Source organism: Chamaea fasciata, unplaced genomic scaffold, assembly GCF_029207755.1.
Source record: "Chamaea fasciata isolate MVZ Bird 193981 ecotype frontalis unplaced genomic scaffold, bChaFas1.0.hap1 SCAF_3, whole genome shotgun sequence".
NCBI lineage: Eukaryota > Metazoa > Chordata > Aves > Passeriformes > Sylviidae > Chamaea > Chamaea fasciata.
Genome location: NW_027094088.1, coordinates 110,498,168 through 110,525,582, shown reverse-complemented (window position 1 = coordinate 110,525,582; position 27,415 = coordinate 110,498,168). Strand labels below are relative to the sequence as shown.

General features: G+C 42.0%; 1 protein-coding gene across 1 annotated transcript in view; it reads left to right on the top strand.

Annotated features, from left to right (window-relative positions):
• The window catches only part of PKHD1 (PKHD1 ciliary IPT domain containing fibrocystin/polyductin), a 237,385-nt gene that overhangs the window by 193,564 nt on the left and 16,406 nt on the right, over positions 1 to 27,415 (top strand). The window contains exon 60 of the mRNA XM_066180094.1: positions 15,236 to 16,241. Coding sequence (XP_066036191.1) covers positions 15,236 to 16,241 — 1,006 coding nt within the window. The remainder of the gene's footprint in view (positions 1 to 15,235; positions 16,242 to 27,415) is intronic.

Genomic DNA, 27,415 nt, shown 5'->3' with positions numbered 1-27,415 from the left:
GGAGGAGGAGGTGAATTGCCATGCTGTAATTGGAGTTTGGGTCTGGTGTAGGTCTCTGTAGGGCTCAGCTCCTAATAGGTAAATCTCCCTTTCTCTTCCTGCTCTCTTCCTTCCTCTAAGCCATCTGAGGAGGATCTCACTGACAGCTTTTTGGAGCACAGCAAAGGAGAATCCTATCTCCACAGACCCCTGGCCATAGCACCATCCAGGCAGATAATCTCAACCCCCTCTCTCTCCAGACTGATGCTGTCAGTTTGCACAAACCATCAGGATAATCTCTTCGCAATCCTGGAAGCCCTGTTTTGGTGAAACGTGCGGCATTGATCTGCCCTGATCATCCTGTCTGCTCCCAGGGTGCCTGGTGGTGCCTGGAGGTGAGACGTGGGTGTGGTGCCTCCGAGATGCCGTGTGGGCTTTGATGGCACAGCCCTGACCAACGTCCATATGTCCCTGGGATGCTCTCGTGCAAAGGTCAGGTGTCTTCAGTGCTCTCCCAGAAGGTTTTTAATGGAGTGAGCTGCTAGCTTTTATCCTTCCTCGTAATTTCATGAGGCAGAATCCCCCCCTCCCCCAGGCAAGCAGCCAGCCTGCCACCAGCTATTCTCTTTAAAATTATGATGAAGCTTGAAATAAAACACAGCCATGGATTGAATCCACTAACCCTCAGTCCAAAGGTATTAAGGCTGCTGGTTGATAGAGACAATATCTAGTTCTTGGAAATGTTTTGCTTCTAGCACCCCTGGATGATTAGGAAGAGAGGACTTGGCGAAAAAGATAATGATTCTGTATTTGCTGTGGAAACGACAAGTGCAATTAGAATTGCCAACTGAGTTGTGATCAAAATTCTGATTAATTACTTACTGCTATTTCACAGAGAAGAAATTAGTGCGTATCTAATTGGCATTACTGAAATCTATTCTGTGCCTTGCTTGCATAAATTAAATGTAAAGAAGGAATCTACTGCGTGTCCATGAGAGGGAGAGAAAGAGATGGAGCAAAAGGGAATGTGTGATACTGGGCAAGATCCTCAGGTGATGAAAATAAGGGCTGCTCTGGTGAAATCCCTGGATGGTGAGGCTCAGACCTGGGATGCTAGAAGAGGTACTTTGATTTGGGTGTTTACTGGGGGTCTGTGCTGTATGAAAAGAAGAGGTCAGGCTGGAGGATCACAGCAGCCTTTCTTCCAGTCTTATCAAATATCACTCTATCAAAACCAGTCACAGCCGTATGAAATCCTATTTTCAGCTTGTGATACCACAGCACCACCCCCCACCATACCATCAGAGGCTCGCTATCGTATGATTTTTGTTTGCTTATTTATTTCAATTTCAGCTCTGCACATGCTCCAGGCACATACACAATAATGGCAATTACACATTGTACAAAGCACATCAATAATTTTAGTATGAAAGAGAAGGAAAAGGCAGAGATTCGAGTGCTTTAATTGGCAGGACCACATTATGTCAATGAAGCAGGGACACAGAGGACTGATTAGATAAATTCTCCCTTGCAGTTCCAGCACCCGGCACTGAAGTGCCCACCATGTTCTGAAAATTAAATGCATGCATTAAAAATGTATCTGCATTTATTTTCCCTCTGGTGTCTTTTTTTTTTTTTTTTGGTGTTTTTGTTTTTGTTTTTCTAACAAACAGAATCTTGTGGGAAAGAAAAAAAAATATCTCTAGATTGGAGCTTTGGCAGTGCATTTGCTAAATTTTCTTTAAGGAAGTCAACTTAGTACCTTGATGGAGAGAGCTGTGTCAGTGGGGATGAGATGAGTTTCCTCCTCCTCCCTGCTCCCCTCAATTATTTTTATTCTTCAAGGTGAAACAGGAGAAAGGTTGCAGAAGTGGGGAAGCAAAGAGATCCTCTGGTGTTCCTAATCTGTGGAATTGTTACTTTGGAAGAAGTTATTTTCCTAAACAGGGGTCTAACTTCTTGCATACTGTAAGTGTGGCTGCACTGAATTTAAAGGGTCATTTCAATAATCCCCAAAATTGTGATGAAATCCAGCAGTCCTATTAATTACCTTGTAGCATCTTGCTATTATCCTTGTCTTCCCTTGCCTTTGGCCTATCCTCATTACAGTGGCATGGAAATATATGTCCAAACCATAAAATATTCTTTTTTTTTTTTTTCCCCATTCTTTCCATAATGACCTGGAGTCCTGCCTCTTAAACAAATATTTCACTTCCGCCCATTTGAGTCTGAAAGGGCACAGCAATCACCAGCCAGCTGTAATGTCCTTTCTTTTCCTGCCTTCCTTTCTCTCCCTCTCTTATCTCCATGATCTTCTCTTCCCTGCCTCCCTCCCCCTAGACAGCTTTATTAAATTCAGACCTTTACTTCTGAGGCCTCTCTGTCTGAGCTTCTGCTCCATGTGAGATGTGGAGAGTGAAAGGAAAAAAAAAACCAACAAGATTTTTGTATATTCCTCCTTTCCCCAATGTTCTTGGCAGCACAGGGATGCTTTCCACAGCACATCCTTCTGGCTGGATGTCCAGGTTACTGACTGTAGTGCTGCCATCATTATTTACCATTTTGGGACCCCAGGGAAACACAATGTACAAGAAAATGTGAATCTGTTTTTGACAACTGACAACACGTGCTTGACATAAAATACCACCCTTTTGGGCAGGATTTGGGTTGGGAAGGGGAATTACATGTAAACGGAATTTCTGTGGCTTTCATGGAGAGTGGTTGTAGCCCAGATTGTCTTGATAAGGCAATATAGGTTTGGAAATGGCTTGCAGCAGTTTTCTACCTGCTGGATTAGTCTTGGTGCTTAGCTCTGAGTACTTTGTGTACTCTGACTCTGGAATGAGCCTTTCCATCCTAGTGGGTAACAAACACAATCTACAAGACTTCAGCCTGCTGTTCCCTGTGACTGCCACAGGAGACTTGTGGAAACTGAACAAACCCTGCCAGATGGGCTCTTTGAAGGCTCTCCAAAACATCTTGGCTCTTCATGGCATGAGAGACACTCCCTGATGGCCCAAACCAGCAAAAATGCTTGTGGAGGTTCCTGCCGAGTGCTTTTAAGCTGAGCTTTCCAACTGGTGTGTCCAGAAAATTAAATGTGCTCTGATATTATTGATGCCATGGAATAAACAAGTAAAAATCGTGCTTGGGCTTGTCTGATGGGTATGTCCAGCAATGCAGGTGTTATAACAAAAATAAACAAAACAAAATTGTCTATGCTGATAATTCTCTTCATAAAAGTTAGGTAATGTAAATTATTATACATGAAAGGCGTCCTTTAAATTCCAGCAGGGTGCCTGAGCCTTGGAGAATCCTGTTCCGCCTTTCTGCCTATCCTAACACAGTATCCGTGTTCTTTTTTTCCTTTTTTTTCCCCTGGTGTTAAAACACTAAAAACTCTCAAAGAAGAAAATCTGCCTAATGCACCTCTCTGGTTTCCTGTGCACAAATAATATTTTCTCACCTGACAGCTTTGATGAGGTTTTGAAGAAATTGAATATTTTCATACTTAGCCCCATAATGAGGGCAATGATAAATAAACACATAGTCCCCCAACACCAAGAGTCTCAAAAATGTTATTGACTGCCATACTTTAGAGCTTGAGCACAAGATAAGTGCCCTCAATAACATTTATTTTCTATTTTTCACAGTGATCTGGAGGATTGCCCGGTGTAGGAATGCAGCTCTATAATTTTATTGTCACATAGGGTCAAGACATCAGCTGTTTTACATTGGCCTCATGCTGTCATCAGCTAGACCACCTGAGGAAGTGGCCTGCTGGGAATGCATTTAAACCATCCAAACAGGGACATCCAAACCTCTGCAAGCTCAACCACCAGAAATTACAGGGAAAAGCAGAGAACAAATGGGCTTCGCTTTTACTTCCTTCTAACACCATACAATGGGCTGTCACTTCTCTTTTCTGCTTCCCATTGCAGCTTGGGATGTTTTCAGACTAAACAAGTCCCTGAAACCTGAAACTTGGCCATCACTTATGGAAGTACCTTGTGCAGCATGGTTAATAAATAAAAAAGTTTTTTAAAAATATAAAGACAACCTTTCCACTATTAACAAAAGACTCTTCAAAGCTACTCTTTTGCTCTGGGCTTTTACAATAATAAGCTGAAAAAATACATTAGAGAGCAGACTACTTTCTAGCCACTTCATATTTCATTTTGCCTCTCACTTGTCTATTTATTTTTACGTCTTTCGTGATTACTTCTCAATTGTAGAAAGACAACATTAGGCACAATGAGTTTTAAATATACTCCCTGGCCAAAATAACTCCAAGGCCTGTCTGAAATTTCAAACAGCTCACTAGTGAGTCTGAAATAAAATATAAAGGAAGTGATCCTCACTATTTAGAGCAGGACAATCAGGACTGGTGGGTGTTTTCAGTGCTCCAGCACTACCTTTATATTTTTCTCCATGGGCATCACACCACACAACCAGGACCAGTGTGACTCTGTCCATTCAACTTCATATGAACATGAAGAACAATGTCTGGTAAAGTACAAGAGATGTTCCACCTACAAACATACTCCTTTCCTGTTGGAGCTGTCCAGAAGGCTTGGGATGGGATAAGGAACAGATCTTGGTCTACCTAAAATAACCACATATAACAACTATTTGAAAAATCAACCCTCAAAGCTTCTTCAAACCATCTTGAAAGCATCTGAAGTTCTGAATGAAAATGTCATTGCGATCACAGATCTTCTCCAAGTAATTTTCAACTCTGGCAGCTCCTCTCCATGTACTCTAACCTGGGAGTTTTGTTCTATGAAACTTAAATGCATTAAATGTAGATATGCTATGATTTGTGATAAAGCCCTCAGAAGCCTGACCTAACTTTGTAGTTACCCTTGCTCTGACTAGAAGTTTGAAATATATGACATCTGAAATCTCTTCTGACCTATATTTTTTTCTCCAAGATTCATTGGAGGCATGATATTTTAGGATTATGCCAACAGACACATTTCGTATTTCAGAAGTAGTGTTTGTAACCAGTGTGCTTCTGTTCCCGCAAATGTGTTGGTTCCAGAGGGTAGAAATAATTTTTTTGGGTCTTGTTCTATTTGCTCCATGCTTTTTGGGTAAGTTCTCTAATTTTGGGCTTTCCAAGGTATTTTGCTGAGGGCCCCTCTGTTTCCTGTGTGAGCTGCACTGTTCAGGAGCAGATAGAGCCTTGGCTTTCCGGGTGACTGCACCTTGCACATGTGGGAGAGGACCTGGATGCCATGGCTTGGTCATCAGAGCTACAAAAGCCAAATGCAGAGTTTGGTCTTTTTCAGGGCCTTCCTCAAAAATTTGTTTGTAGCTTGTTTGTATCTCTGTCAGGGAAAGGGGAGCTTTCTTTCTAATTTTTAGATTGATGGTAGTGACTTCATGTCCATCCTTTCTCTCTTTCCTGTCATTCAAAACTGGAGAAGATGATTCCTTAGAAGCATGTACAGACCTGTCATTTCCCTCTTATTTCAGAACATGAACATGAATTGGCCTGGCTGTTCCACAAGCCTCATTAGCAACATCATTAGTGCTTGGGCTCATTTTACCCAGTGGAGCCGGCACTTAGTGCTATGGTTTAATGACAAGGTGGTGATTGGTCAAAGGTTAGACTTGATGATCTTGGAGATCTTTTCCATACTTAATGATCTGGTGATTCTCTGATTCTAAAGACAGGCCTCCAGTCCAACATATGTGTCGACGTTCCACACATAGCCAGCAGAGACAGATACCTTCAGAAGTGGTACAATCCATCCAAAGAAAAGCAGGAATGAATGATCTTCTAAAAGTCTCTCATCTCCCCCTCTCTAATGATTATTGTCTGCATGAACAGCTTAGACCAGACAATTAGCTTAGACTGGATGCTTAACATTTAGGCAGCCAGAATTAATGTGATGAATCCCTTCTATGTGCTCAGATAATGACTGTAGCCTTTGTGTCTCAAATTTTAGCTCTTCAATATGTTTTCATAGGTGTTCAGATTCTGCACCATGCTCTCAGATTAATTTCAACTTCCAAGGCTTAAAATACTCACCTCCCATTACTGTTCATTGTCATAAATATGTCATGGAGTAATATAGCTGTCTGTAGCCATAATGAAATCCTTCTGCTTTAAGCTTCAAATCCACAGCCCATACAGGACTAATATTGCTGAAAATCACCCTAATAATGTCACAGGGATTCTTGTGCTTGTGAACCTTTCTGTTATGAACACAGGCTCTTGGGCTGAACCTTCAGCCAAGGCAGGTGCAAGTAAGATTGTAACATTTTTCTATAACTTAGATGGGGAAAGAAAGAAAGAAAGAAAGAAAGAAAGAAAGAAAGAAAGAAAGAAAGAAAGAAAGAAAGAAAGAAAGAAAGAAAGAAAGAAAGAAAGAAAGAAAGAAAGAAAGAAAGAAAGAAAGAAAGAAAGAAAGAAAGAAAGAAAGAAAGAAAGAAAGAAAGAAAGAAAGAAAGAAAGACTCCAATGTGATATCTGTAATTACAATATTCCCAAAAGAAATTAATATAACTTGCTAAAACCCTCACTTGTATTAGTTCTACCAGCTTCCTAATTAGTTGGTTTCAAGCTCTTGTTACTTATATATATATACATATATATACATATATATACATATATATATATATATATATATATATATATATATTTACTAGAAAGATGGTCTTCTAATTTCCAGCCTGAGCCTCCCTGGTTAAAATACTAATACATTTATTTTTTTCCTCTCTACATTGGACATGGGAAGCCAACCTTCCTTCCTAACAATTGTTATATAACTTCTAGAAACTAATTATGCCTTTTACTATACTAACTGAAATGTCTGCTGTCTTTCTGGGTTGAAACTGGGATATATGAAATATGTTTCTTTTTAAACGGCATTGCTGGGGAAAAAAGGGGTTTTAATAATATAGTTTTGCAGAAAAAAAAATGCACACGGACCAAAAATATTATGATTTCTCAGGGAAAGTTAAAAACTTTGTAAAAGTTTGGTTTTTAGTCGAAATGTTTTGTTTGTCAATGAAAAAGGGAGAAAATAGGATAAATAAAAGCCTCTGTTCTGCCCTCTCAACCTTTTTCTTAAAGAAATTATTGTCATTTTAAAGCATATTTCTAACCCAAATATTTCCAGGAACTGCAGGTATTTGGCATTTTCCTTTTAGCCTTCTTCTAATGGAAAATCACTCAGTCTCTTTGTGAGTCAGTTCCCAGGACCAAAGAACTGTTCTCATTGGGAAGAAATGATAATAATAATAGCAGTAAAGCGGAGTTCTCTGAAAATTTTATTTTGAGGCAGTTCATTTTATGCCCTAACTTTATTTTTGCAGAAGAAAAGGATGATTTGTCTTTGCAGTGACTGCAGGCGAAGGAGGGAAAGCGAAGCTGAGAACTTCCCTGTCCGTAACAGCAATGGTCTGCAAAGAGTTCAAGTTTATTTGACTAATTCTTTCACCACTTGTCAGAGAACATACTTTTGTTTGTGGTAACAAAACAAGCTCTTTTCTCCCTTGTTTCTCCAGCGCGTAGCACAAGCACTTGTGTGGAGCACAAATTACCGTAACCCTTATGATGTTTGCTGTCAAACTCATTTATTTATGCAACTGCTGTGGAAAGGCCTGGGGCCCAAAAGCAACCCTGAAAGATTTCAGAGCCCTGGTGTGGGGTCATGAAAGGGAAAGTGAGGGGGAGGGCAAAGCCTCCACTGGTTATGAGAAAGGAACTGACACAGGAAATGGTCACATATGGCACAGATTTATTGTGTCCGGGACTTCCCATTCAAAACTCATTATATCCACAGCTCAGAGCAGTGCATGGCACAGCCACATTCATTTCTAGGTCTGGCATCTGACAAAATTGATGTTCTGCTTTCAGGTGGTGGTGGTGGTGGTGGTAACTTTATCATTCCTAGACTAGAGAGATGGTGACTGGAATTATGTCAGCAAAAGCTCTGCTGTTTGCTGACCCTCACCTTTATGTTGAGCCACAGGTATTGGTGTGACTAAAGCTTCAGTCAGTGAGGTTGCTGGTCAGGAGAAGAGAAAAATCCTCTTAAAAACACCTAAAGGAAACCAGGATTATCTTCAAGGGAAAGAAAATGGGAAAAGCTTTGGTAGCGACTAGAGAAAAAACTGATACTTGCGGAAGAGCATGTTTTTCAAAGGTGAAATAATAGGGACTAAAAGATGGTACTTTTTTCATTTTTATTTGCCTTTCTTGAGAGACAGGACCCATCTCACACAGAGTTGACTTTTTGGATGGGGGTTAGTACTTCAAGAGGTTTGTGAGAATAGTTAGTTTTCTTACCTGCTTCATAAGTTCATCTAAAAGCTCTGGTCTGGGCTGTTCACCATTTTTTGTCTTCACGCACAATAAAATATCTGGTAACGCTTTTGTCACTGCATTGGATTTGTTCCTGAAATAAGCATTACGGGGACCTTTGTGTTGTTAGAATCACTAAAATGACCAAAGTTCCCAAATCATTAATCAGAATGCAGATAAAAATCCTTCCCAATTGTGTCTTTCTGATTAAGTTTAGTAAATTTATGGACAAGCTGCTCTGGGCCAGTGCTGACAGTAGCAGGAATGGGCCTCTAGCCAGTCAAGCAGCACTGGGGTATGGACACTGGAGCTTCCTATTGCATCAAGAGTACAGCTCCAAGCCCATTTTTGTCCCAGCAAACACATCAGTGTCCTAAATAACACCTGGCTGCTTTTCCAAAAATTAACATGAGTCAGAACCCAGTTCAAAAATGCAGTTTGGAGGTGATCACTGTCTTCTGGAGGGTCTGTGACTTTAATCCTATGGAAGAGCCATGCCAGCTGGCCTCAGGGCTACTTGACTTGACACTGTTTATTTTATAAGTTTTGATGGATAAAATGCTCTGGCAGCTCAGTTTCAGCTGAGTCGTCTGGACACAGGTGTTTCCAAGTGTGGCACCTTGCAGTGCAGATTTGTGGAATTACGAGGAAAACCCTTTTATCCAGCCTGGTCTGGTCAACCTGACTGAAGGGCCCTTCCAAATTTACTGACCCACCTCCTCTGAGAGGGCTCGAGATATTTTGTCCTGGCTGGGTTATTCTCCTCCCAGACTTTTTGTGAGTTTGTGAGACAGGTTTGGTGTTTTCTCTAAAATTCAAAGTCTAAGAATGATCTGTCTGACTCAAGAGGTTTCTGACCTGTAAATCATGGAAAGCTTGAGGAGCATTTTGAGTAAACATTGCTATATGCATGCTTTGTTCCCATACTCTTTTCAATCCCTGTTGGAGAACATTCTGACCTCATAGAGTTGCTGATCTCTCTTCTTAAGACTTTGCTTGTGCACTGATGCTTTGAGGTCAAGAATGAGTTATTATTATATTCTCTGGGATCTGGAAAACTGTAATTTTTTGTTCATGACTGGGACAGATATATTGTCATCTGTAACATGTGCCTTCCCTCTCAGGCATGGGGTACTCTGAAGGGTTGATGCAAATGTAAAAAAGTATAACTGTATGAAAGAGGCAAATAACACTTGATTTTACAGAGAATAAATAGTTGCAATGTTTGTGGCCATATTAAAGCATGCACACAATGAATGCAAGAGCATATATCTCATGTAGTACACCCGTTTTTCTTTGGATTTGCATGTGAAAGGGAGCGGTGAATACAATCTCAGGATGTGTAAGAAGAGTTTCACTACCCACCTTCCTTCAAAGAAAGCACCAGGAAATGTCTTTTCTCTACTTGGGCACCTACTTTTACAAACCTTGAAGGGACATAGTATGTTTGAGCCCACAAATGTGGCTAAAACTGGCTGGGGGGGAGTGTCAAAAGTTTTTTATAGAAGAATGATAAACAGGAGAGCATAAAACCCCCACACAGAGTGATGTTATGAGACTCATTTCCTTCCAAAATAATTTTCTTTAAAAGAAAGAATTAACAGCCTAAAGCAGTCACTGTATTTTTATTTACATGATCCCTGCCATGAGTACATATTTATGTGTGTGTGTGTGTGTGTGTGTGTGTGTGTTCCCATGGTTCAACCCCAGCTGGCAACTAAACCTCACACAGCTCCTCACTCACTCAGCCCTGATGGGGTGGGGGAGAGAACTGGAAGGGTAAAAGGGAGAAAACTTGGGGGTTGAGATAAAGACCTTTAAACAGCGGGGGGTAAAAGTTGTGTAAGCAAGCAAAGCAAAACAAATAATTTATTCACCACTTCCTGTGGGCAGGTGGGACTCCACCACAGGTAACAGTGACTTGGGAGGACAAATGCCATCACTCCAAATGTCCTCCCCCTTCCTTCTCCCCAGCTTTAGATGCTAAGCATGGCCCCACATGGTCTGGGGTATCCTTAGGTCACCTGGAATCAGCTGTCCTGGCTGTGTCCCCTCCCAAATCCTTGTGCAGCCCCAGCCCATTCACTGGTGGGATGAGAAGCAGAAAAGGCCTTGGCTCCGTGCAGGTCCTGCTCAGCAATAATGAAAACATCTCTGTGCTATTAACACCATTTTCAGCACAAATCCAAAACACAGTCCAAAACAGCTCCTGTGAAGGAAATTAACTCTGCCTGAACCAAACCCAGCACATTTGCACACAAATACATGAGAAACATTTGTACCACTGTGCCTTCCTCTGCGACTGAACTCTGAATAATTTACCTCATCTGGATTTCCAAGGTGCCATTCCTGGGCCCTTTCTTTTTCCCCCTTTATTTCCCATTTGAATGTCAGCAGGTCAAAAGGAACAGTTAATGCTGATGAATATTTCCCCCTCAGCAAAGAAATGTGCTGGCCAGCCCAAGGCCAATGAATCGCAATTTCTAAACAGTGTCCCATTTATCTCTCCCCTCCCCCTCCCTCCCCCTCCTTGTTTTTTATATTTTTGTAGCTATAATTGTAGTTAAATTAGAAATAACTGACGGGCAAATCCAGTCAGATGGAAAGAAAATTGTGGGAGATTTATTTTATTTTGATAAAAAACTGACATTGCCTTTTGTTTTAGTCAGAAAGAGACTCTACTTTTCTTTGTACCATGAATTGTGGAATCTATCACGAAATGGGTAAAAATTATTGAAGCAAATGGTGGTGTTAACCTGAAGGGGAAAATCATTAATGTTGATGTATTTCATTCAATTTTAAATGTAGAATTTATTTTATTTTATTTATTTGGCATTGGGGAACAAGGGAAAAGGCAGGAGACTTGTAAAGGACTCTATGTGCCTTTAAGTCAAAACATCTATTTTAAAAAATGCTCTTCTCTCCTTCCACCTCTCTCCATTTTTCTAAATAAAGGATATGATGTGGTGATGGTGGTAGTGGTGGAGTTTTTTTTTCCTAAGCAAAGAGGGCCCCCTCGGCACATTATTCTTTTCAAATGTGAAATGAGGTGGAAAATCCTCATTTCACGACAGGAGGGACAAATATTGACACAAACTTAATATTTGTCAGGAGCCCTAGAAGCAACCTGAGTGCTAAAATCTCATCTAGATGTATGTGCTGGTGTGTTTATGTATATAAATAAATAACAAATTTGCCTCGATGATGGGTGGGACCTGCAGAAAGCAACGTCTGCTCGCTGAGGTGGAGGAATTGTCTGCAGAGGGTGAACACACACACATTCCACATATAATTTCTCTCTCTTTTTGTGAGGAGCAGGAAAAACAGGTGAATTCACGAGCCCAAAGCACACATGTCTCCTTCCTCTGCCTGGGTACACAAGATCCCAGAGGGAAGTTCAACAGTATGTGAATATCTTCTCCTTCTTTCCCACACATTTCTAAGGACTGTGGTTGACTCTTTTGTCCCCTTTTTTTCCTCCCTCTCACACACGTGTGTATGTGTGTGTGTGAATGTGTGTACAAACACATACAAATAGAACCTGTGTAATCCAATTCACCTATTGCAGGGGGATGCTTCTGGAATTTATCACTGCTATTGTTCATCACCAATGTAAATAGCACATGTCAGCTCAATATTCAGTGGTCACTCAGCATTTATTAAGTCCTGTCCACTCTGGCCTTTTTTAGAAGAAAGCCCTGGGGCAGATTAGCTGCTGGCCGTGACACGCCGCGTCACTTATCTGTTCTCATTGATTATCAGAGTCAGCTGTGGCCAGGACTCACTTTTTTTTCTTCTCCTCTCAGACCCCTCTTACAAGCACCCCTGCTTGGATTTTCATGAGGAAATAATCAGATTAGGGCTTCAGTGGCGAGTTCATATGGAGTTCTCTTTCTCCAATGTGCTACTAACCGAATAAACGTGTTTTGTGGTAAATTGTAAATGACATTATGATTACTAAGGCCAGCATGGGTTTCATTTAAAAGTGATCGAAATTGCAGGCTGCAGAAATTGTGACTGGCAGATAAGGCCATTTGGAAGGAGACATGCAATGATGCGTGTGTGTGCATGGGTGTGAGTGTATGCAAGGAATCAAGCCAGCCCCCTTTGTAAGGCAGGCAGGACTAAGGAAAGTTCTGAGAAATCATGAAATATCATCAAATCCCATTTGTAGACATGAGAAATGTCACCAGGGGGAGATGGGGTGTTTCCAGGAGAGCCGTGGATGAGATGTGTCAGCCTTTGCGGGTAGGCTGCTGGCAGCACAGCACGTCCTCCCAGTGCTCCGGGACAATTCCAATGTCTCTGAGCACAGAATTTCCACTTCTGTTCTGAACAGAGTTGTTCCTCACTCTCTTTTTGCCTCCAGCACACACCGACAGCAAAATACTACAGCAAAATTCTTATACTGAAAAGCAAAAAAACCACAAACAAACAAACAAAACCCCCAAAAAAACCCAAAAAACAAAAATAACCCAGGGAAAAGCAAGAAAAAGGAAGCAAATTTTTAAACTGGTGTCTAAAAATAGGGGGATTTGTACAGATCCCATCTCACTTGGACATCCTCCCTGGGCAAAGCTCGACATTTATGTAATTCCAGTGCTTCCCTCGGTGACGTGCAGAGGGAGAGCTCATTCTGAAGAATGTTCACAGACCACGGGCTGCACATGATGATTCCCCTGGAAATACATGATAGGTGAGAACCCAGAGGATCCAGGCTTTGAGATGTAACTAAAGGCAGAGCCCAGAATTATTTAATGAAATCATAGAATGGCTTGGGTTGGAAGCAACCTTAAAGATCATCCAGTTCCAACACTCCTCCCATGGGAAGGGACACCTTCCTGTGCACCATGTTGCTGAGAGTCCCATCCAACACTTCTTACAGATAATTTGTTTTTTAGGAGTCTGCTACATTTTTCTAGCAGAAAATTTCACGTAATGTGTCCTTGATAAGGGACGTCCTGGTGCCCCAATATCCTCTTACTCATGCAGAAGTTTGTGACTCCCAAGGATGTTGCTGTCCCTTATTTTTATGTGAACTGAATACACATCCCCAAGTGCTGAATGAAGGGCACAGAGTTAGTTTGGACATTGGCCATGCTTTCCCCAAAACATTTATGAGCACAGCTGACTAAGGAAGGAGCAGGCTGGGTGAGAGAAGGAGAATTCTAGCTGGCTACAGCAGCAAATTCCTCCTTGGATTTTATTTTGAAGAGAGGAAGGCAAAACAGAAACACACATCTTTTCCTAAGATGCTCCAGGCAGAAATGTTTATGCTTTTGGTCCCTGTATCTGAACTCATTTACTTTTAATCTCTCTTTATAATCAGTGGTGATCTCATTGTTACAGCCTGAGGCACAATTTCTCTCATCTTAAAGCAGAGACCTGTACTTGGTCAGATGGAGCACTGTAAAGTTGTAGCACCTTTCAGAACTTTTAACAAAGGCATGGAGTGGCAGCACAAGGGAGAATGGCATCAAACAGGGGTAGTTTAGGGTTAAATTTGATATTGCTAAGAATTCTTTACTGTGAGGATGTTGAGGGACAGGTTGCCCAGAGAAGCTGTGGATTCCCCATCCCTAGAAGTGTTCAAGGACAGGTAAAACATGGCTTTGAGCAACCTGGTCTAGTGAAAGGTGTTCCTTTTCAGGAGGTTTGGAACTAGATTATACTTAAGGTTTCAACCTTTGAACCCAAACCATTCTGTGAGTCTATGATTCTAACTCAGAACGCTGTGTGGATTACATCTCTTCTCTCTAGAGCCTTCCATAAAAGGATCCTCTTGACTTGTCTGCAGAGGCACTTGGGAAGGAATTTAGTGGGAAATCCTAAATATGATATGTGTAACCATCTTCACCTGTTACATTCAATGAAAGAAAAAAGTGTTATCTAAAGTGGCTTTTGCACTCCCATTCATTGTGTCTTACACCTACAGATGTTGTAGCTACCAAAAGAAGTCCAGGTCACACTCTGCAGTGTGTTTAAGTGACAGGATACCACTTCTGGTCAATAAAATTCTAGGATTGTAAAGTGCAATCCAGATGACTAAACATACGTATTTTAGACTGAATTTAATTGGTTTTAAACTGCTTTGTATAGATGGCTGGGGAATTGGGTGTGTTCCAGTTACACAAATGTGTGTTTAGTGTAATTTCTGGTGCTGTGGGGTGCCCTTGCAGGGCATATGTCTTCTGTAGACCCTGTGTCACTTGTCTCAGGTACCTCAGGACATCCCAAACAAATCTAGACACCTGCCTATGAGCAAATGATGAAAATTCCAGATCTCAACTGACTGCACTGGGAGTTTGGACATTTGGAACTCGTGTGAGGGTCTCCTATATTTGTAGGTATCTGAATCTGGTGGTTTCTTCCAGCTCTAAAACTTGATGAGGTGGTTCATTACAGGAGTAGATTAATGATGTTCTGATTCTTTCTAGTGTTTTGTGTTTGAAATGCAGTCTCTGTGAGTGGAATGAGACAGGATTTTGTAAGATTAAATTATCCTCCTAGAGACCTGAAGTCATGCCCTGATTCATCACCCTGCTACAGGCTCAGGACCAGGAAAAGTGTAGAAGGCACAAGGACATGGGGACAAAGTGCTGGGTCAGACAAAAAGTCTGTCTTGCATGTGTGCTCTTTCAATGGATACTGTAGTTTGACATCTGCAAAGAACAAGGGAGGTGTACATGATGCTTCTCTGTCATTTGTTTTCAGTCCTCAACAATTTTCAACTCCAGGGCATCTAGAGGTCGATGCAGTTTCTACCTATTTAATATCCCTCAGTGTCCAGACTTCCCTTTAAAGTATGTAAAATTTTAGTACTGACAAAGTGACTTCAAATTTGGAATGGGAAAATAAAGAGCTATTTAAAAACTTTTTTTGAGATGATGTCTGAAACAATTAATTTTTTCCCCATCTCCCTTTATTCTCTTCCAGGAATTTACAGAGATGACAGGAAGTGCCTCTTCAAGCCCTCAGTGCAAGGCTACTTCTGCAAACAGACAGATCATGCACTTGTCATCTTAGAAAACTTGGATTCCACTGTGGACAGCCAGAGACTGTTCCCAGTGGTTACAGTGACTGGCAGCTTTATGGACACCTTCACTGATGAGACCTCACATTATTTTTGTTACCCTGCAGAGCCTCGTTCTGCTTTCTTCTCTGTACTGCCCTCCACCAAACTCACCACGGTTTGCTTCCCAGACCTGGCACCTCTGGCTTTCAGGCTCTACCTCCTCAGTGGCCAAAACACAACAAGGCTGCCCCTGGCCATATTCTTCCCTGAACCACTCAGCCTTCGTGTTTTTGCCCAAGGGAATTACGTCTCTCCGATCCCATCTTCTTTTTCACTGAACGCAGGGGCAGGAGCCAATTACTTCAGCTTTGAGGACAACATTCTCCATGTTCTCCTCCATGAGAAGGAACCTGTGGAAATAGTTGCTGGCCTTTCCCTTCTTGTGGCTTTCACTCTGACTGAGGCTGTTGGGGAAGAGGGTGAGGCAACCATAACCCGTCGATTTGCTGATTTCTTGAAGGTTGGCCATGACCAAGTCAGAGTAGTCCATAATGTGCTGGGAGGTGAAAGCACTTTGAAGGCAATCTCAGCCAATGCCAGCAAAAAGAGATATCACTGCCCTAACATGGCATTTTGCACAGCCTTTCAGAGCAGATACAGCCCACAGGAGGAGGGGACACAACCAGGGAGCGCCCGGGCTCTGTATCCACCTGGTGGAGCTGGTCCATCAAGGGTGCTGATCATTGAGCTTGGTGATCTGCCAGGACATCCAAGACACGAGTTGACAAGTGACAGCCTGAAGAGTTTGGCCAGAACAATTATCAACACTCATCAGACTGGAGACCTTCAGAGCAGCCTTGGCTTTCCAGTTGACACTTTAATGGTGATTCAGTCTGCTTTACTGTCCCCAGGAGAAGGCAACAGTAGGTAAGTAGCAGATGTATCAGCAGCAGATGATTTAAGTGTAGGGAGGCAGTTTATCCAACTGATGCACTTATTAAGTAAGTTCCCCATTGACTGAAATATGACTAAACATGCTGAAACCTGTTATAAAGTTTCCATGACTTGCCCAGAGAAGCTGTGGCTGCCCCATACCTGGAAGTGTCCAAGGCTGGGTTGGGCAGGGCTTGGAGCAACCTGGGATAGTGGAAGGTGTCCCTGCCCATGGCAGGGGGTGGAACACGATCATCTTTAAGGTCTCTTCTAACCCACCCCATTCCATGATACTGTGATGTCAGAGCTATGCCCAAGTACTAGCTGGACTCCCATATCAATTACCAATTTTTCTGTTGGTGCTCATGAATCTTGAAATGTAGAGATGACAGTGGTGCCTTAATTGAGGAACAGAGTTCCTGGAAGTTTGCCTTGAAACTATAAAGAATTGTGTTAATTCAGGCTATCATACGTCTTAAATTCTAAACAATTAAATCTATGAATGTTTATAAATTGATGTGGCAGCAGGGATGCTTTATTGAAGATGGGTTGTTGCAATAACTATCTTGAAGATCTAAACATTTATTCACATACTTTTAAAATTTAAGGCCGCAAAAATCTTTTTTATCTTTTACTTTAATGTCCTGCATGATACAAGCCATTAGTCTTCACTTAGATGCCTTAGTGTTGACGTTTTCTTTTTACCTAAATTCTAGACATTCATCTAGTTGTGACAGTATAAGAGCTGGACACATCCAATACTACCTGAACATGTGCCTGGATGTTGGGTCTTATTCCTGTTCTTTCTGTCACAAATACTTTCCCATTTCCTCTTGTCAGCCTCTACCTCCAGATTCCCATGAGAGCATCTGGTTCTTTCCTCCACTTTGACATCAGTAACTTTCTGGGCATTGACTCTTCCTCCTCCTCCAGATACGTTCAGACCAATCAAATCACCTCCCTGTCTGCTTTGGAAAAAAAAAAAATCAGAAGGTTTGAGCTCTGGTGAATGTTTCCTTCTTTCTCCATCTCTGTTTTCTGCATCTGTTTGGAAGCCTGCATGACTGAAATTCAAGGTTTCCCTCTTGGTGGATTCTCCAGCTTCAGACATTTTTAAGAATCAGCTGTATAGGGTGGTGAGCCGCCTTCACTAGACCATGATTTTTCCGAGAAAGGTTGGACCACAGGATCATTGAGGTCCCTCCCAATCTGGTATTCTATGGTTGTATGATATTGGTGCCAAATGCAAAAGCTGTATTAAATCCTATTTTCTGCTGGCACAATTCAATGATTCCATTAGCCCATTCTCCCACAGAAACAGGAGAGCACATGGTCTTCTGTTTACTCACTGTATTATTTAATTCCTTTTCAATTCTGACTTTCGAGAACCCAATTCCCTATGTTTGTCCAGATCCTACATCCCACATGATCTAGGCCCCCATGTTTGACTTTTCTGTTGATGATTTATCAGCCCACAAAACCTCCCATGTATTTTATAGTACTAGCTTTATATCTGTATCTCCATGCAGGTACAGCAACAGACCTGCATCTCATTTTGACAGAGCAACACAGGACACTCCTTTTCTTTCCTATAATTTCCCACTGGAGCTCCCGTTTGAGCTCTGCTAGTTACAGAGTTCTTGGTCAGTTTTGTACGTACTGTATTTTATTGATATTCAGTACCAAGACTCACTTTTTGCAGGTCCTTTTTTTTCCCCCTCTCCTCCACAGCAACAAACAACCCTTTCTCTCCCTCCTTCCTCTGTCCCTGTCTTGCTCTTTTCAGCCTCTTACAGCCACTATTTGCACAGCCCAGATGTCAGCCCTTATCTGTAGGGGAGGCTGTGAAGAGCAGGGCTGGGATGGGAGCAGACAGCAGTGTATTTCAGCACCAGATCCCAAAACCGTATTAAAAGCATATGGGTAATATGAAAAAGGTAATATCCCATCTGTTTTTAATAGGTGACATGGGATTTGATGTTTGGCAACCTTATTGTGTACTCTCTTGATATTGCATAATGGTTTTTTTTTTCATATTGTGCACTACTGAGCCTTATCCAAGTATTAGTATATTCCATCTATTCCATCTATGCAAGAAAGAAATTGGATTTGTCTAAGACTTACCCTCTGTAATTAATACCACATCTTCTCCCATTTACTGGTGACCCATGGACCATCCTGATGTCTGCCAGTGATACAAACTGCTGTTCACAAGCTTAACTTTTCTAGTAGACACTGTGTGGTTCATGGTGGAGAAGCAGCCACAAGGAGGATAGTGGTCTGTGACTGTAGGAATCTTTGTTTTGTTTTATTGTTTTGTGTTTGGTTTGTTTGTTTCAGCTGTAGGTGGGGTGGCTTTTCTTGTTTGTTTGGGGTTTTGGGGGTGTTTTTGAGGGGGAAGGATTTTATCTTTTTTTTTTGTTTGTTTGTTTGTTTGTTTGTTTTGTTTTGTTTTGTTTTGCTTTGCTTTGCTTTTGTGCTTTTGATTTTGGGATTTTGTTGGGGGTTTTTTTTGTGGTGTTGCATTAAGCCCAATGAGGAATTATTAAGTGCAAGATCAAATCTAAAATCAGGGCCAAATGCTGAAGAGATGCTGTATTTTGGATCAGCAGAACCAGTGTCACTCTCATTGGTGGGGCTGTTTGTGTTGCACTGAAGGACACTGAAAAATGGAACAGCAGAAAAATGACGTGGAAAATTTTATAGTGGGTGGTGAGGCCCTGGCACAGGTTGCCCAGAGGAGCTGTGGCTGCCCCTGGATCCCTGGAAGTGTCCAAGGCCAGGCTGGATGAGGCTTGGGGCACCCTGGGATAGTGGAAGGTGCCCTTGCTCATAGCAGGGAGTGGACAAATTATGGTCTTTAAGATCCCTTCCAACCCAAAGCATTCCATGATTTACACGATCCCAAGAGACCGTTTAAAGGAGGGAAGCACCATCTTCTGTGGGCCAGCAAGGAAACCTCGAGGCTGCCTTTTTTTCAGGCAGAAATGACATCTCCATGCTGGGACTGCTTGCCCAGCTGTGTTTTGTCGTCCTATCTGTGCACACTCTAGGAAAAAACTCCAAACAACAAGGACCAGGAGAGTTCCCTAGGAAGACAGGTGTTTTACTGCAGCCACGAGAGCAGTGCTAGCCTAAAGCCTTGGATTCACTGTCCCAATTATGGGAAGACCTAGGGTCTTTATTGAAGAGAACACTCACATCACCAGACCATAGGACTGGCTCAGAACTCACCCACCCTCAGCTGCTTGGGCTCCTCTGCACTGTTATTTATTGCTCTCCATCAGTCATAGCTTTTCTGGAATTACTCATGCCTGACATTTCTGATGCAATAAAGCCACAGATAACCTGTGAAATGAAATCAGGGTTTTCCTGTTGGGACATGTACTGTCCCCACTGTCTATCCGTCTCCATTTAAGCAGCACATGCTGGTACAGGCACGGATAATGGGGCTGGGATTACAAGTCAGATGAAGTATTCCAGTGTATTTTTCTGTGGAAGGAAAAGAGGAATGTTTTCACACCTGAGTCCTGCAAAACACAATCGGACCATCAGAAATACACAGGACCTGCACTCCTGACATGCCCACCTCCTTGGCCTTTCAGACCAGAGAATTGTCTTGCATCACTCCCATTCTCAACAACTCTCTGAAAGGAGGTTGGAGCCAGGGGAGGGTTGGTCTCTTCTCCCAAGTAACAAGCAACAGGATAAGAGAAAACAGCCTCAAGTTGCACCAGGGGAGGTTCATGTTGGACATTAGGAAAAAAAATCTTTCACTGAAGGAGTGGTCAGGCATTGGGACAGGCTGCCCAGGGCAGTGGTGGAGTCACCATCCCTGGAAGTGTTCAAGAGGCAGGTGAATGAATGGGACACTTGGAGACATGGTTTGGAGGTGAAAACAGTTGTGCTGGGTTAATGGCTGGACTCAATAATCTAAGAGGTGTTTCCCAACCTTAATGACTTTATGGTTCTATAACACAAGAACAGCTACAAAAATGTCTCTAATCAGCAGACTGGATGTTTGTTTGCAGCCCAGAACAGTGAGGCTGAAGGGGAGCCTTGGAAACCCTGCTGTGCTAAAGTATTAGTCAGTAGGTCTGTATGTCACACTGCCAAGCCTTTAAAAAATATGGCTTGTCTGTCATGATTTGAAGTGCTTTTATACTTGATTTTAATTTAACTCCTTTGTTAGGGTCACTTCAAGCACGGCTCATTAATTTGTCAAGAGGAGACAGAGGCGATTGCTGTGAGTGCTATAGTCTTGCACAGCTGGAGAGTCAGAGATGTCTATCACAAAGTTTATCTTCCTGTGAAATGCCTGTGTATAATAGATACCGCGATCTATTTACAGATAGAAATCCCTGTTTTGCAAAATCTTCCCAGTATAAATATAAATATGAGAGACCAAGATGAACAATGATGAATGCATTATGTTTGTTTGTGCAGGTGCCCTTATATAAAATCAGGAATATCATTCTGGACAGTCCAGAAGGAATTTAGTCCCTATCTCCACACTACTGCAGGGTGCTTTTTCTCCTTCTTGTTCGACCTTTAACTTGATACAAACTGAAATATTGTTTTTGTTGAGAGTTATGTTTGAGGTAGCATGTGAAAAATGGTGCTTGTGCAGGAAATTTGAGGCTCACAGCAAGGAATAAAAGGGAAGCAAATTATCAAAGAATGGCGCATTCCAACAGCAATTCCCATGCAGAGCACTAAATGAGATATTACAATTAATTCTCTGTGTCACATGGCACATACAGAGGCAGCAGGTCTGGAGTTCAAACTAGACGAATTCTGTCTGACTCCTCCTAACCCCAGAGTGCTTGGATTTGGTAACCTTTGTGCAGGTTTCAGGCAGGCTGCTGTGTGGAGTTGCACAGGGTTTTATGAAAAAAAAAAAAAAAAAAAAGACATGACAACTTTTTTCCTGCCAAGTTTGCGAGTTTTTCCTCCAGTGAGCAGGCAAAGGCAGGATGCTAAAAATCTCCATGTCAACAGCTGCAGACATTGTAGCACTTGAGGTTATTTCAAAGTTTTATCTGCTACACTCCTCAAGTGAAGATGTGGTAGTGATGATACTCAGGAGTTTAAACTAACCTTAAAATCTCCTTTAATTTAAACTTAAATAATTTTAGATTAGATATTCACAGGGGCAGTGAAGAAGACATATTCTTATGTAGAATGTGTCACGCACTCATGGCTGATGTAGAAAAAACGACAAATGCAGTCCAAGTAAGTAAAAGGAAGGACATTTAAGATGATCATGGAAACAGAGTTTATTTTAAGAAGTAAGGAATAGAATCGTAAAACCATTTTGTAAAGAGTTTGTTTACCTGGGCAAAGCAAGTCTGGAAGATATAATTTTATCTGTGAAAATATGTTGCAAGAGTAAATACCAGTGAGAAATCTCTCAATACTAATGGACATTGACATCACAGAAACAAAAGAGTATAAGGCATTGAGAGGTAAATTTGCATTTAAAAATAGAAGTAGGTTCCTCCTTCAGATAATAAACTAGAAGTGCCTTGCAATAGAATTGGAAGGAGAACATTTCACATTTCCATTCAATACTATTTTTATCATTTTTTCCCCACATGGCCAAAATTAAATTATGAATTTCATTTATTTATTTATTTATTTAATAGTTTGGGGATAGTTAAGGTGGCCAACATCTCTTTTAGGTGGCCAACATCTCTTTTAAAGTCTAGAAAATGGTGGGAAAGTCTACATGAAAAACCTAGAAGGTTTTCCATCAGAGGAGTGGGATTCTGTTATGGGTTCCTTGTGGTTGCGATGGGATAAGAAATGTCATATGCATGAAGTGGGGGTTAAAACTTGAACAAAAAATGTTATGTCAAAAAAAACTGTGTGATCAAGTTGTACTTTTGGAATCAGGATGAAATTTTTATTGTCAATTCTTTTCCGATTTGGAAACTTAGTAGTTGTGGGGTGGGCCAGAAGAGGGGGGTGGTCATCTGGAACTCAGAGACTCAGACACCTCTTCCCAAAGTGAAGGTGGTGATAATGGATGTAAAAAGAGTTTATGCGAAGGGATTCTGTGTCAATGGGATATTTATCTGTCTGATCAATAGTGAAGTTTTAGTCTGTTACTAATTTTTTGCTTCTGGTAAATTTAAATTGGGCATTAAAGCTGAATTGTCAATGTAAGGAAGGCCCAGTCATACCAGGGATAAGGATGCTACTACAAAAGGTCTTTAATTATGTAGATATTAGGCCACAGATCTACTGTTTTAGTGCTTTTTTTCTTCATATTTAAATCAAGGAAGGAAAACTAAGGAGGCATCTTTTGACCTGAGTCCATGGTCAATAGAATAATTGAATTGCAGCCTAAGCAGAAATGTTTTTCATTCAGGATGTTCCAAACAAGCACAAAATATGATGTCTAGCCAGCTGGTTTTAAGGGGAAAATACCAAAACCAGCCCCTCACATATGAGCCTTGTGTGTAGCCAGAATTTCCCTTGCAAATTTTCAAACAAGTCTCCAAACTACTTTTCATGGATCTTCACACTGCCTTTCCAGTAACAGTAGATAAATATAATAATAGTTTTTCACCACTACTCTCCTGGGCAGGAACTCTTCTGACAGTGTAGGGGTTACAGGGTCTATCACCAAGATACATTTCACCTCTAAGCCTTAAATTTTAAACGAAATTTCTGTTAGTATCTAGCGTACATGTTAAAAGTATTCAAGACTTTGTCATTCTCACTCAAAGGTGACAGTTGTGAATTACCAGATTCAGGCAATTATAAGTCCTACTCCCCACATAACTCTGGTTGCTTTCTCTGACAATGGCCTTCCAAAACTCAGCTGGCGCTCTGCAGGAAAGGAGGAGGAGGTGGGAAAGGTGAAAGGAGAGCAGGAGAAAGCAGAGGAAGAGGAACGTGGAGAGGGTAAGTGAGATTTGGGGAAAGGAGGATAGGACTTTGCATGTCTCTGTGGGAAGAAGGAGGGATAAATTGCCTCATATCCACCACACTGGTGTTAGTCTTTGAAACTGAAGGGTTTGTGCTAATGCATCTCAGTTAAAAATGAAGAGGATCAGCTCAAGAGAAGCTATTCCCTATTCCAGTGTTCCCTCAAAAGTTAACGTTCAGATTTGTGCAGGAGATCCAGAAGTGTCTCTGTCATGCTTCTCCATCACTGTAAAGAGATCTGATCCCAGCACTGGTGCTGTCAAACAAGGCCTGCCTTGCTCGTGTCACATATGGATTTATTTTCCCTCCTAACTACTAACGGGACCCGTGACAATAGTGATGATTTACATGATGCAGGCACCAGAAGAGAGGAGCTGCTGGCCACGTTTCCAAGGGACCAATCCTGTCCCCACTCCCGCTTATTTAACATGTGAGTGGTGTCACCTCTATCAGCAGAGCTTGTCTGCTGTGACATTCCAGTGAGTGATGGCCGTGTCAGCTCCCAGGCCAGCCTGCTCTGCTGTGGCATCGTGCTCTCAGCCTCCACTGCACATCTAATGGAAAAGGGGGGAAAAATTCTTCCACATGCTTTGTTAGCAGGAATCTGGTGAGCAAAGGGTTAAATGGCTTGGGGTGCTGGGTGTTTGTGGGGTAGTGTGCATGTGTATATATGTATACAAGTGTGTGTGTGTGTATATATATATGTATTAAAAAAGAAAAAAAAAATATATGTATACATACACAGGCACCTTGGTTTGGCTGCAGGACCTCCTGCCCGCAGGCCACAGTCACATTATCATCTGGAAATTGGATAACGACAGCACAATGACAAATCCAGGTTGCCTGCAATAAGGTGCTAATCCCTTTGCTTTAATATCGGAGCAGCGTGTAATGATGTTTGGACATCACTCCAGTTTACTGACGACCCCACTGGGGCCGGCAATAGAAGCCTACAACTGTCTAACAAGCCATCAGGTGACCGCCGTCGTCAAAGCAACGGGGGATGCAATCTAATCTTCCCTCCATCCCTTCCAGCTCCCAATAAGGACCAGATTATAGAAGTGGCCCATCAATGCTTGGTAACTCGAATCAATTAACGTTAATTCGCGCAATGCTATGATGTATTGTGATCACTTTCATTTCGGAGAAGGGGGAAGAAATTGCTATAATTCACCTAAAATGAGGTTGTCTATGGTGCTGAGGTATTAATTGGGTGTCCATATTAAATGGAAAAGGAGCACGGTAGTGAAGGAAAAGTGGATGAGTGACTCTCTTGGCTGCTATTGACCTATCAGAAGAAGACAGTGCCCTTTTCCTTTGCTTTTATCTATTACAGTTTTCCCTATTGCGTGTCAAGTTGATGTATTATAAAAAATTCATTTGGTGACCTTCCACCCCCCTAGCAGATTAAACAATTTCACTGGGATGGCATCATTAACAGGGCCTTGCATTTAATGATGATTTCTCTAAAAGGCCACGGAGATTCGATTTTAAGCTAACAGATTTATTGCACTATTATAACATATCGTAAAAAACTGTACCACCTACGGTCTGGTTTTAGGATAGAAACTGTTTAAGAGTTTATGTGGAGCTTAAAGTGGTATTACCTTGGGATACGCAGCATGGCAAAGCTCTGACCTCCGGCGGGATGCTGTTTACATTTAATAAAAGACATTTCTCTGACAGTAAACTTGGGGAGTGTGTTATGGAGGAGGCCTGGCTTAGCTCCTCGCCACTGGCTTTGTAAATAGGGGCATTTCCACTGATCTACAGAGATTCATGGAAGTCACTAATGAATCTGGAGGATGTTTCTCTCCTATCTGATGCGTCTGCTCCGTCCCTATCCTTCTAAAGGTTTCTGGTGATCCCACATCTAGACCCTTCATCAGATTCGTTGTTCTAATGAAAGAAGGGCCTAGAGGAGAAGTCATAGGAGGAGAAGCTGAGGTCACTTGGTTTGATCAGCCTGGAGAAGAGGAGACTGAGGGAAGACTTTATTGCAGTTACAACTTCTGAATGAGGGGACAAAGAGGGCCTGCACTGATCTCTGCTCTGTGGTGAGCAGTGACAGGACCTGAGGGAATGACCTGAAAATATGTCATGACATGTCTAAGTTGGATGTGAGGAAAACTGTCTTCACCCAGAGGGTGGCAGTGGTCACAGCACCACACCTGGCAGAGTTCAAGAAGTGCTTGGACAATGCTCTTGTGCACAGGGTGAGATTGTTTGGTCTGTCCTGTGCAGGGCCAGGAACTGGGCTCCATGATTCTCTTTGATTTCTTCCTATTATATGGGAAAATATGGGAATTGGTAGAAATAAAAATCATCCTACAAATATCTTTTCTTGCTTAAAATGGGAATGACCTCAGACTCCTCATTGTCTTCTGATGCTTGTGTTGCTCTTCCCATCTGTATTAAATAGTGACGAGATCTTCAGGGGGAGACAAAGCTCCAACATTGCACCTGAGAGAGCAGAGCTCTGGCTTATTTCATCATCCCATGACATCAGAACCCATTCTCACCCAAAACCTCTGAATTTCTCCCAATCCTTCCTACTGTACCTACTTTGCCTGCCGCAAGTCCTCTTCTTGCCTACACCCTGTCCTTGCTGCACTTCCCTTTCTTGAATCCCTTGAAGTCGCCAGCAACCACCACCCCTTTAGCAAAAAAGAAAAATGTCTCTTTGCCTGTATCATGATTCATTTAGTCATATTATTCCGTAAATTCTTCCCAATTTCCTTCCCCTTCAAAGGATATATTGATTTTACAACACTAGCATTGCAGACATTACCAGACAACTGTTCAATTAATTTCAATGTCTATTAGGAAATTAAATATGCCAGGGGCTATTCTTTGGCACCAAGGCCAACGGACATATTTCAGTATGGCCCCATCCAAACTTCCAAGTGAAAATAGTTTTTGTATTAACTCCCAGACCATTTGGGAGTTGTTCTGGACTTTGCCATTGGATCTAAACCACAGCTTAAAAAGGACTGCTAGTTTAATGGTAGAGGTGATCAGGTGTCAGTGCCAAGGCTTCTTTTTAGGCATCATTTAGTTTTCTAGTAGACACAAATCCATCGACTCTGATGGACCCTTGACCCAGGCTCTCATCCTGATCTCCTTCCCCTTGAAGTCAATAGACAATAATAATCTTTCTTTCTTTCTTCCTTTCTTTCTTCCTTTCTTTCTTCCTTTCTTTCTTCCTTTCTTTCTTCCTTTCTTTCTTCCTTTCTTTCTTCCTTTCTTCCTTCCTTTCTTCCTTCCTTTCTTCCTTCCTTTCTTCCTTCCTTTCTTCCTTCCTTTCTTCCTTTCTTCCTTTCTTCCTTTCTTCCTTTCTTCCTTTCTTCCTTTCTTCCTTTCTTCCTTTCTTCCTTTCTTCCTTTCTTCCTTTCTTCCTTTCTTTTCTTCCCACTACTATTATTGTTGTTGACATTATCCTGGTTACATAACTGTATTAGTTATGATATTACCATATTATATTAGGTTAGTTATCAGGAAGAAATTCCTCCCTGTGAGGATGGTGAGGCCCTGGCACAAAGTGCCCAGAGAAGCTGTGGTTGTCTCATCCCTGGAACTGTCCAAGGTTAGGTTGGCTGGGGCTTGAAGTAACTTGGGATAATGGAAGGTGTCCCTGCCCTTGGCAGAGGGTTGGAACAAGATGATCTTCAAGGTCCCTTCCAATCCAAATCATTCTATGATTTTATATTTTGTGATTATAATTATTACTGCAATTGTAAATAAAATGACAACTTCTCCTTGATTTCAGGGATACTTAATTTCCTCTGCCCCAAATCTCTCCACAGAATTTCTCAATTAATCCATAATACCTGCAGCAGACCCTCCAGTTTCTGTGCCCTCAAACTTCCCCGCTGCTAAAGGACAGGCACTTGCTCTCCCATGGAGCCTCAGCCTGTTCAGAAGACATGTGTAGGCACTGGTGGTGACAGAATCAGGGATGCCTGGTGTCCCTGCTGACTGAGGCATCCCCAGACTGCTGTGCCCACATCTAGAAGAGCTGCAAGGCACTGAGCATCAGAGCTGCTCCCTGTCAGCAGGGAATTGCAAACCAGCCTGCTCCTGCCGACCATGAGGCTCCAGGGCAGTGGCCAACAGCACATCCTTCATGCCCATGGTATGAAGGCAAAGGCAGGTCTAGCTCTGGACCTTGCTGGGCTATGAGCACTTATCTACCTCCATCTCCCTAGGGCAAAGCTGTGCCAAGAAAG